We start from the raw sequence: 12,794 nt of genomic DNA, 5'->3' as shown, positions 1-12,794 counted from the left end.
GGTATGATCAATCAAGAAATCGGAAGAAAAAATCCGCTGTAGTGTCCGTGAAAATGCACTAATTGCTTCAAAAATTTGCTCTGTAACTCGTGATGTTAAATTAGAAAAAATGGTAAAGGCTTTAAATCTGTGGATAGAAGACCGAACTCAAAATAAAATTCCGTTAAGTTCACTCATCATTCATGAAAAGGCAAAACTCCTTTATCAACACTTTAGCGAAACTGGTGATAGCATTGTCGGGATAAGTTTTTTAGCTAGCAAAGGCGCTGGTTTGAAAGATTTGTTTGAAATTTCTAATAAATATTACATTTAATATTAAATTGTTTCTTATTTTCATTTCGAAGCCATATGCTTGCATTTCGCTATGTACTGTCTATGTACATAGTCATATTATGAAGGTACATATAATACATACATAGACAATTTTAGACTAGTTTTTCTTATATATTTCATACTTTGGAACGGAACCCCTTTATTACTATGGGAGCCATAACTCAGTACAGTCAGTCCTCGTATAGCACGATAGTTGTGTTCCTAGAAACCCTCATGCAATACAAAATCGTGCAGTATAAACAACAGGCCCTATGGGAAAAATAGGGTTAGGTGCCGGCCACCCACGATTGAACACACAAACCAAAACCAAAACATTACCAAACACAATAAATAATCGTAATAAAATACTTACGTATTTTATTATGACTATTACGTAATAAAATATTGCTAATGCTTTTGCTTCTATCGTAAGCAAACTTGTTTTTTGTTTTCTATCCAAACAGATGACAGCCCTTCCATCTCTTCCAATTCTCTGTGTCTTAATCTAATGGATTTTAATTACACTTCGAGTTGTTCCCGCTATCAAAGTTGTTTTTATTTTCTCTGCATTCTTTGGAATTCTCGGCGTTGCCTCATTTAGATCTGTAGCACATGCAATATCACATGGTCTTTCATTTTGCTCAAAGCGTTTCACAATTTCATATTTTTTCTCTATCGACAGAGGCGGACTGGCCATAAGCCTTACCGGGGAAACCCTGGTGGCCGATGTGATTTTGGCCATAAACGCTAGTATGAGGCCACTACAAATTTTCCCTGGTAAGAATTTTTGATCCAGTCCGCCTCTGTTTATCGATATTGCTTTTCTTTTTCTCTCTGAATCTGCAGTGTCTTCACCAGGACACTTCCTTTTCACACCTTTTAAGTATTTTACTCATTTTTAGGGAATAAAGCACAATTATTACAAAATGAGGAGGCACACACATAAACAAAGCTGGTGCGTGTAGAATTGAATAAACAACACCATAAAGGCAGAGATACACTATTAACACCTCACATTTTTACTAAAGCACATTTCTAGGGGTTACTACCATAAAACAATAAAAACAATTTCCAGTTGCGTTTCTGCTAGTGGAATCTGTTGGTAGTAAACTCAATCTAATTGCAGTTGCGATTATACCGATAGCTGGAATTGTGTTGGTTTTTACGTTATTATGGTGAAATGTGTTTCCCCTTCACTGATATAAAATACATAAATACATTTTCAGAATCTTCTCTTCATTCCTATCATGCTGCATTCGGTTGGGGTGATTCCACGTTCGACTGCCATTTCTTGTAAACACAAAGGCGAATCGTGCATAAGCGAATTTGGTTCGTGTTATATAAAATATCGTTCCCCTATTTATAAATCGTGTACGATCGAATTCGTGTAGTGTAAACATGTGTTATACAAGGACTGACTGTATTCGCGGCATTTCTCAGGAACGTAATCCCCGCGAATAGTGGGGGTTTACTGTAGTTAGTTAATAATTATATAAAGGTCATTTATAAATTTTGCAACCAGAAGTATTTTTAACAATTTTCAAAACTGGAGTTGTCCCGGCAAGGAGATACTCAGAGAGCCAACGTTGAGGCGGTGGTGGTGGAGAGGTGCCTGCGCGGAGTCTTGCACGGCTCTCACCTGCCAGTCGCTTCTCCCCCGAGACTTTAATCGTTTCTCCAGGAAGAAGTCTGAGTCGCTTCTCCCACTCTTGGCATTCACAACAACTGGAAAGACTCAAATAGAGGTTTTCATTATTTCCTAAGTTTTAGGCCAAGCTGGGATACTAAAAACTTTTTTCAGTTACCTTCAAAATCTCTATTTGAGATACTACACTAATGACCATTCGTGTCATCCTGAGTGCCCGTCATTCAGTAGTTGATCGATTTATTTACTTATTTTATTCACATTTTACATATTTTTCTATATATACTTGAATAATTAATTTATACTTAATAAACTGTATTAATATAGTAAATTTGTTGTTCTTATTCCAAAAACATTACTACAAAAATAACAATATCAGGAAAAAAAAAATTTACAGTACTTTTCATATCCTTTTAATTTTCAATTTTTCCTGATAGCAAAGAATGAGTACCGGTACCTATTTTTTTACAAAAAAAGCAGTGGGTAAGTGTATCTAATAAAGTAGCTACTCAGGCATATATGCAATACATAAGCTGTGTGCTGAAGAGATTCATTATGAGCACATGATTGTTTTGCCGCCAAAGAAAAGGCAACTTCACTATGACCATGTAGATTCAGATATTTTAGTTGTGCAGTGGTTCTCAAACTGTGGGGATATGGTATTAAGTGTTCTGTTTATAAAAAAAAAAAAGTAAAGTGTAGCCATTATCAACCTACTGCAGGATGGAAGCCTCCTCAACAATTCATGCTGAGGGAAACGGACCATAATCTGCCACGCTGGTCCAGTGCGGGTTGGCAGATCAACCGTATTCAGCAGTCAGGGGCTTGAACCCCGGTCTACTCAAAGAGCGTGTGCTACTGCACTCCCGCTCCTGACCACTCGGCTATGGAGACCTGCAAACAACAAAGATTTCTTTAATTATGTAAACTCTAGAAGGAAAGGGATGAATCAGATTGGACCACTTAACACAGATGGGTTGATTATTGATGAACATGCTCAGGTAGCTGATAAACTGAATGAATATTTTGCATCTACATTCACACATGAGGAGTCATTCAATGAGGGATTGACAGAAGTTTATCAAACGCTAACCGGGAGCTAAGTGATTTTGTGATAACTGAGAGCAAAGCGGAGGAGAAATTGTTGAATTTAGACATAAGGAAGGCACCTGGGGTAAACCGGATCTATCCAGTTATATTACAGGAGGAAACAAAGGAAGTAAGCAAACCCTTAGCCATAATTATGAGAGCTTCCTGGGACTCAGGGGAGGTGTCCATGGACTGGAGGTGTGGAAATGTATCACCAATTCACAAAGGGGGTTCAAAGGGTGAAAAATAATTATAGACCTGTTAGTTTAACTTATGCCGACCGGGCTAGCCAGGTGGGTAAAGTGCCTGCCTGGCAATCTAAAGATCGCGGGTTTGAATACCGCCTCGGGCTTGGATCAGAGTAAAATGCAAAAACTTTGGGAGGTGCATTATGGCCACAGAATCCGAGTGCCAACAACAACCAAAAAAAAAAAAAAGAAGTTTAACTTCTATTCCCGGGGAAAATAATGGAGCCACTGGTTAAAGAATAATTGCAGGATCATCTAGACAAGACAGCAGAAATAGTTCAGATATAGCATGGGTTTGTTAAGGGTAAGTCTTGTCTGGCCAATTTGATTAGTTACTATGATGTGGTCACAAAGGAACTGAATGCCAAAAATAATTTTGATATCGTATACATTCTGTTTATACTCAGGCCAAATTCAGAAAAGGCATTTAATTAACTGTTAGGTTAACTTGTAGGCTGGCTTTGGCCCTGAGGTAATGTACACAGGCACAGATATTCATATTATGAGACTGAGTCTGTATGATGCCAAAAATAAATGCTAAAAAAAATTGTTAACCATTGTGCTATTATATCTGCTGAAATAAACTAATTTTAATGAAGTTTTAAACTCCCCTTGCTGCGATGGCCATACAGATTATAAGAGGTTGATTTAATTTGCACATGGTGCTATCTACTATATAACAAAGTGAAAAATATGTTATCATTCACAACTACAAGTTTCATAATGAGCTACGATCTAAACACATGTGCACTTTATTCTTCACCTATTTACTAAAAAAACCTGCCCATTTGCTGATACACCCAGCTTTCCAAAGCTCTGTTTCAGAAAGGAAACTGAAAAATCATGCACAGCGAGTCACAAATATATATATATATATACAGGGTGTTTCGGTTAAACGTTTCAGAACTTCTAAGAGGGGTAGGGTACATCCTGACAACTCGAAATCATATAGCAATGTGGGGTCAGAAATGCTTTCCTAAAGCGGTGTTGTACACAGAAGCACCATAAAGAAAAGAGACCGTAAGTGAGAAATTGTTTTAATAATACATGAAAAGAAGCAAAAGGTACATGGATTAAAGTAAATGTTCGAAGTTTCTTCCACGGGCTACAATGCACGCCTCACATCTCCGACGCATGGACATCCGAACATTCTGGAATACTCCAGGCAGCGTGTTCAGACACAGCAACCGAGGATTATGCACCTCGTATTGCTTTCGCACAGTGGTACCTTGGAAAATGTGCTACAAATCCCCTTTTTCCTGCTGAAGTGTTGTTTTCCGATGAGGCATCCTTCACAAGGGAAGGAATTTTCAACATGCATAACGACCATATCTGGGCGGTCGAGAACCCGCATGTAATACGCCGTCGTGCAGCACAGATTCGATTTTCGGTCAATGTATGGGCCGGTATTATGGGAGATAACCTCATCGGACCTTACCTGTTACCGTGTCGTCTAACCGGACCTATCTACTTGATCTTTCTGCAGCAAGTATTGCCACAACTTTTGAGAGATGAACAGATTTCTGCATCGATGCAACAGACAATGTGGTTCCAACACGATGGAGCCCCTGCCCATTATAGCAGAGATGTTCGTAACTACCTGGATGTCACATTTGGTCAACAGTGGATCAGACGTGGTGGTCCCGTGCGTTGGCCTGCTCGGTCACCCGACCTATCATGTCTTGATTTTTATTTCGGGGGTCATATGAAATCGCTAGTTTATGATACCCCTGTTGACAATGCTGAGGAGCTGGTTGCAAGAATCGCAGTAGCTGCCGAAGAAATTCGAAATTCGCCTGGAGTATTCTAGAATGTTCGGATGTCCATGCGTCGGAGATGTGAGGCGTGCATTGTAGCCCGTGGAAGAAACTTCGAACACTTACTTTAATCCATGTACCTTTTGCTTCTTTTCATGTATTATTAAAACGATTTCTCACTTACGGTCTCTTTTCTTTATGGTGCTTCTGTGTACAACACCGCTTCAGGATAGCATTTCCGACCCCACATTGCTATATGATTTCGAGTTGTCAGGATGTACCCTACCCCTCTTAGAAGTTCTGAAACGTTTAACTGAAACACCCTGTATAGCAATAAACAACTGTTTAAGAAAGAAGGCAGTTCTGCAATAAAGTATACTAATATAAATAAGAATAATGATCACATATTAATATATACATGGTTGGATCTAGGATTTTGCAAGAACAGGACCAAGTGAAAAATAACTGTGTGAAACCAGGAGAACAAAATTGTATGGGACTGATATTCAAAGGGTCATTGTTTATAAATTGATAATTATTGCACAACGACAGTTGTAGGTAGGGAAGCAATTCTGCTTCCTTTCATAGACTTCTCTGCATGCTGCAGCAGAAAAACTCAGGATAATCCATGGAACAAAAATCCCTCTACTCTCTAATTCAGACTAGCTAACTACAGCCCTGATTGAAGAGACCTAAAGAATTCCTCCAGTCACATAGGGGACTCAAAATCAGACATCTCTGAGCAAGTGGTAAGAGGCAATGTATCATGCAGACTATACTGCCATGGAAGACTTTATACAAATAAATAAAATAAAAATGACAAATAATAAAATAATATCAAATAAAATAATAATGTAATTCTCAAAATTATAGTATAAAATAATAATATAATTATTTGAGCATATATAAGGCTGTGTATTAATCTAGAAATAAGACAATTAAATGCAAGCATAACCAATGTGAAAATGCTTCCTGTACAATGCTCTTGCATGTTTTTCAGAGATGGAAAACTGAGGCAGTCATGAACACTACATTCATAATAAAAGCACACTGTAATAGTGTATATACTGTATACATTAGTTTCTATACTGATTCTATCAGATTATATTCTATATACACCATCGTGTATAAATTGTGTATATATGGAATGGTGCAATGCTAACCCATTTCTATAAATGAAGGCATTTTCCCCCTCTCATTATTAAAAAGGCTTGCTGCATACCTGTAACCTCATAGTAGTACCACACATTTGCAGTTGCAGAACACTGACCTGGCGACTAATCATTATAGTATATTCAAATCCAAGTTTTTTAATTTCTTTATAATTACTAGATACATATTAACAATGTAAGACCTAATAAATTTATAAGAAAACAATTTCCAGTTTGTCTACATACCTGTTTGCTTTAGTTGCAAAAATTTCATCAACTCCAAAGTAATAAGCTGATCTCAATATTGCTCCAAAATTCATAGGGTCCTAGAAGTATAAAATTTCTTTTCTTAGCTTCTCTTATTTCTCTTTGTTGTAAATTTTTTGTAAAGCAAAAACTTTAAAGGGCACAACCATAATGAGGATAATTTTGCTGTATTGCTTCTATAAGGTGATTTGGCTTGTTAACATTTGAAATATGTTCTGCTACGTTTAATCAACTTAATCAAATTTTGGGGTGATGTGCAAGTTTTAAGTCAATTACCAGCACGAGACTTGGCAAGCTTAAAGAATGTAAGAAAGTAGTCAGTGGTGAAGAATAAAGTGGATATCTAATAACTCACAAAACTAATTAAAATATTCAGAAAGCAAAAGATTTAAAAATTAATTTAGATTGAAAACCAAATTTAATTTAGTTTTCTATCTAAATTTCTGGGGAGTTAAATTTAGCTAAAGAAATACAGACTCAGTTTATATATATTTTTATACAGAAGGTAGTGAATGTTGAGGAGGAGGACAAGAAGGAAGAGCAATATTATTTTAAACAAAAGAGTATTATCTTTCATTTACCCATAATAGAAGGCAGCTAATAAGTCTCTTATGTTGAGAGTGTCAGTAATAAGCTGACCTAAGCAAGCATACAGATGGGTAAGATTTAAGTGATAATGATTTAAAGCCTTGTGATGATTTAAAATTTTTTAATAAATATTTAATAAATTTTTTTGAAAAGTCCACTGAATTAAAAGATATTGAAAAAACATGTTATAAGTGTTAAGAATTAGTATTACTGTATGATTACACATTTAGTATAATTCTGCAATATGTATGCAAAACTAATTACTTACTATAGGTAAAAATGTAACATTTTTACCTATAGTTAAAGTAATGGTACTTTAACTATAGGTAAAATATTGTGATCCAAATAAATTTCAGAATGCAGCAGAGGTTGGTATTTAAAGGTAAAAAATAAGATACTTCCAGTTTTTAATGTTCAATTCAAAGGATAGTTTATTTAATCCATAAATTCCCTTCTTAGTGAGGTGTTTTTTTTTTTTCATTTATATCACTTTGTTCAATTTTTCTGTCAAACATATCAAGGAATAGTTGGGGGCAGGAGGAGAGGGGAATGAATACTTACGTCTGGATTTGATCACCCAAAATAATAAAAACATATATTAAACTCTTTTATCTTTTACACTACTTGTTCAACTGTTATAGTTACACTTACATTGTGATATACGATGTTAGTTTGTCAATTTGTGAAAATACATCAATTACTTAAATTTTTACTTAAAAATTAACACATTGAATTCTGGTTATATTTTATAAACTCAATTCCCAGTCAAGACCTTCAAATGATATGGGATTTATCTTTGTAGATGCAAAACTCAAGGCCAATATCATGAAATCAAACATATTCAAGAATGGTTATGATAATGTATAATGGATTCATGCAATAAAAATGTAGGCAAAATTAACTTTGAATAAAGTTTCCATAATATAAGTTATATTAAGTACTTAGTAGAAGTAATAACACAAGAAATTAATTAATGTTACATTTACTTTGTGAATTCTGTAATTAAAATGCAGCTAGTTTTAGAGTTTCAGATTTACATTCATTTGTAGAAGCTATTAAATTTTTTATTTTGATTAATTGATGGTTATTACATACCATTTATGGATATTGCATAGCTTTAGGCCTAATCACACAAAGCATAAACACTGCACAATACTGTTTATTGCATTCACAAGTCTCAAATATTCATGAATTTGCAATCAATCACACAAATGTATCAAAAAAAAAAGGGGGAAATTACTTATTCATACACCTACAAGAAAGTTCTGTTATATTCAAGTATTACAGAGAAAGCTTTGTTAAACATAACATGCTAAAAAACAAAACAACACTAAAACATGCTTTATGCTAATAAATTCAAGACAGAACGTGACAAACTATTAGAGATGGACATGTGATGTATGGGAAGTTTTTTTTTATTTTATGACTGATGCTGTATAAGCTTGCTTGCATCATTTGCCACTACTAATACCAACATCACTTGAATAGCAGCCAAGTTTAAAAGAATACTCATGAGCTATGATTTTAGAGGCATTGTTAGGAAATAAGTGATACAAATTTCATTGCTAAGTGTGATAAAATGGTAAACCAACTGTTTGTTTATACTATAACACAGTTATAGAAGGAGAGGAATGCAAGAATAGAAGAATATCATAAAGTGCATGAATTTACACTACTTGTAAATTCATGCACTTTATAATGTATAAAGGGAAGCTAGGGAAGCAACAACTTCCCTAGCTTAGTCAGTACTACATTATTTCAGATTATTTTTTGGATTTGGTACTGTGCTCATCACTAATAAAGAATTCAGCATGAATTTCATTAGTTTTGAAGATTATTAAATTGCTGAAAGATGTTCCCAAAGAAATCCAAATAGTGAAAATATAAACATTGTTACACTTGATTATGAGAGGGAGGGAAGAAAATTAACAGAGAGAAAAAAAATCTATAATTTTATAATTTAAGTTTGAATGCTGGGAACACATCAGCCAAACAATCCAAATAACTTCAAAATACTTGCAATAAAGAAAATTACACTACATATCCTCATCAAAATGGCAACAAAAACATAGAAATACTAACTCAAAAATGTTAATCCCATACTTAATAACCAAATATCAAACTTCACTTCACTATGATAAAACATTTTATACTGAACACAGCTGTTCTATTCTACTCCACAATTAACATTCTTCCCTTTTGATATTGTAGCATTTCATTGTATTACCACGTAAACTATGCTGTTGTGTTAGTGATAATCCCATGTGCGTGCTCTCTCTCTCTCTCTCTCTCTCTCTCTCTCTCTCTCTCTCTCTCTCTCTCAAACACCATTGGCACCAGTCAACATCACTTTTAATCTTTTACTATTGGGTAAAAGTTTATCCAATAGGAAAATATTACTAAACATCATGATCGTCAATGCATGATTTGATGATGTAATGTGCATCAATCATCATGATGCTCAAATAGCACCTCCCCATCCAAAGGTTACCCAAAGCTTACTAATGCATTTAAATTATTCTTGTGGAAGAAACCAATGCTAAATTATTATGCATAAAATTAACATTAATAAATCTAGGAAAGCATTTCTTCCCCATTATAAAATATATTAATGTAGCTAAAATATATTTTATAAAAAAAATATTTTGTAAACTGGGAATTTAAAATGTCTTTTTTCCATTGGCGATTAACCTTGCCATTTGATGGGAAAAATGCATATACTGTTCACCCACATTAGTTAAGTCACCTCACTGGCAGGCAATGTGCTAGGAATATTTCATTTGTGTAGCAGGAGTCATGTCATAGCACAATACTTAAACTTAGTCTTATGTATTACTGTACTCACATGGCTACACATGTTATAAAAATGTAAAAATGGTTTGTTTGTTTGTTTGTTTGGGGATTTATTAGGTGCATCGGCAACTATGGCCATAGTGCACCATATAAAAATGGAACTGGTATCTGTATCAAAGAGAAAAAGAGGAAAATCTATACATTGCAAAGGTAAGAAAACTGTATGAAACATTATTTAACATCTTATAAAAAAAAAAAAAAAATGGCAAGGTTAAGAGCCAATGGAAAAAGGACATTTTAAATTCCCGGTTTACAAAATATTTTTTTATAAAATATATTTTAGCTACATTAATATATTTTATAATGGGGAAGAAATGCTTTCCTAGATTTATTGATGTTAATTTTATGCATAATAATTTAGCATTGGTTTCTTCCACAAGAATAAAAATGGTGGAGATTGTTGTCTGATAATTTAAATGCATTAGTAAGCTTTGGGTAACCTTTTACTGTTGGGTGGGGGGTGCTATTTGAGCATCACGATGATTGATGCACATTATGTATTAAATAATAAACTGACTATAAGAATCAAGCAAGCAACAGAGTGTGCCAGAGGGACAAACAGGATTTTCAGACTGATTCATAAAAAGGATTTGAAGTCAAGCCAAAAGTAAACCTTCTCCAAGTTTTCTTATCATCTAAGAAATGTAAAAAAAACTTATACAAGTTATTCTCTGGACCAATATTATTGCAATGTCATAAGATGACTAATCTGATTTTTATATTTATGATAAAAAGGAAGTATCAACTTTATCTAAACAAATCCAAGTATTAAAAAAATAAATAAATTTTATTTGGAAAATAGAAAATTTAAGAACACTATTTCATGAGATGGGAAAATATTTTCTTCAAAAAACTTCAGAACAGAATAAAAGTTTTAATGTAAAGAAATGACATCACACTTTAGACAATAAAATGTTTACAGGAAATGAAATGGAAAAAAAACCGAAAAGAGACATTGTTTACATTGGTGAATCCTGGATCAACAGTTACTTTTATTTTATATGTGGAAGATGTATTTTGAGAATCAATGAATTGGGGAAATGAGACTGGGAGACTTGGTGTGTGTGTGTGTGCACGCGCGTGTGTGTGTGTGTGTGTGTGTGTGCCAGTCACTGTGCGCACACGGAGGGAGGTTTATTCCTAATTCGATCTATAATGCAAATGCTGCTATGAGAGATTATATGGCCATATAAACTCATTTATCTTAAAAAATTAGTAACCAAGAAACTTTCACATAAACTGCTAGAAAAATGCTGTTATAATAACTGTCAATATGCCTTACCATTATGTTCAGCTAAACAACCCTCAAAAATCATCAAGTAGAAAACAGAAAATAATGGACTGGTTGTCTAGGAACAATAAACTCTGCTGCAAATAATTAAGAAAAATTTAACTTTTAAACTTGGTTAGAAGAAATACTGCTTTGATTAAGTTATACACATTTGATACAATGGCTGCAGAGAAAGGTTTTCTAGTTTTAAGATTACCCCATTTATATGAAATTAGTATTAGTAGTTGCAAAGGGTGCAAGGAAGAAAGCTTATATAGCATCAGCAAAAAAAAAAAAAAAAAAAAAAACAACCTAACTCATCTATCCATTGCCTGTAACAATTTGTCTAATTCTTCCTTAAATATATTCAAACTACCCACTTCCAAAACCCCAGATGGCAGTTTGTTCCAACAACCAATTACTCCCTGGCTAAAGGCAAATTTTTATACATCTATCCTGCAGCCATACTGTTTCATTTTAAGTTTATATCCCCTTATATGTGTTCTCTGAGAAAGAGTAAGGATACCATTAACATTCAGCTTACTCAATCTACTATTTAAAGCCTTGAACACCTCAATCAGGTCTTATTACTGGTGCCTACTTTACAAGCACAGAAATTTGCAAAACTACATTCATTCATGGTAAGAGTATCCTACTGGTATTCTTCCCATTCCACCAGATCCACATCCTTCCTAAAATGAGGCTACCAGACCTATATGCAGTACTTAAGATGTAGCCTAACCATTGCAGTATATAATGGCATAATCACTTCCTTCTCCTTGCTGGCAAAATTTCTATATATCATTGACAAAACCCTGTGAGCTATCCTAGCAGGCCATCTGCGCTGCTCAGAGAACTTCATATCTGACTACATAATTATCCCAAGATCTGTTCTATTTTCCACTATGCTGAGTGTAGTGCAGTATAGTTGGTATATTAATCTGGGATTACTGATATCCAAATGCGTTACCTTGCATTTATCAATGTTAAACCTCAATTTCCACTTCACAGCCCACCCCACCTGCTGAATTTCTCTAGGTCTTGTTGCAGCAGTACACCTTGATTCTTGTTATTAACCACCCTGCCAATCATTGTAGCATCTGAAAACATAAGCAATTAAGTTGATATGCCTTCATTAATATTGTTGATAAATATTTAAAACAATATAGGGATCAGCACTGAACACTGGGGGCCACTACTAATAACATTAGTGCATAAAAAGCAGTGCCCATTTATAATCACACTCTCTTCTACCACCCAACCATCCCACTATCCATAACACTAACTTGCCTCTAATACCACACTCCTCTACTTTGTACAGCAGTCTTTCACACAGAATAGTGCCAAAAACTTTACTGAAATCTAAGTATATGATTTAAAAATTATTATTATTATTTTTTTATTATTATTTGCCAAAAGCAGCATGTCCAGCTAAAGGTAGCTTCGCAAACAGGGAACAAATAGAGCACATAACATAATCCTGATTCGTAGAACTACCCTCAGCAGTTCTCCTATGAAGCAATACTCTTGATCTGATTATCAGCAGTGACTCTTCATGCATTAAGAATCTGCACATAAAAGAACCACTAGGTGGCAGTAATCACAGTATATTGC

The 12,794-nt window shown here is 34.5% G+C and overlaps 1 protein-coding gene across 1 annotated transcript in view; it reads right to left on the bottom strand.

The window, feature by feature from the left end:
- The window catches only part of LOC150091517 (uncharacterized), a 205,968-nt gene that overhangs the window by 68,665 nt on the left and 124,509 nt on the right, over positions 1-12,794 (bottom strand). Inside the window, exon 8 of the mRNA XM_090368744.1 lies at positions 6,449-6,528. Within this exon, the coding sequence (XP_090224870.1) occupies positions 6,449-6,528 (80 nt within the window). The remainder of the gene's footprint in view (positions 1-6,448; positions 6,529-12,794) is intronic.

The sequence above is a fragment of the Mastigoproctus giganteus genome, chromosome 1 (genome assembly GCF_048544385.1).
Source record: "Mastigoproctus giganteus isolate SK-2022 chromosome 1, ASM4854438v1, whole genome shotgun sequence".
Lineage (NCBI taxonomy): Eukaryota > Metazoa > Arthropoda > Arachnida > Uropygi > Thelyphonidae > Mastigoproctus > Mastigoproctus giganteus.
The sequence above is the reverse complement of the archived record's forward strand: the minus strand, read 5'-3'. Positions and strand labels throughout refer to the sequence as shown.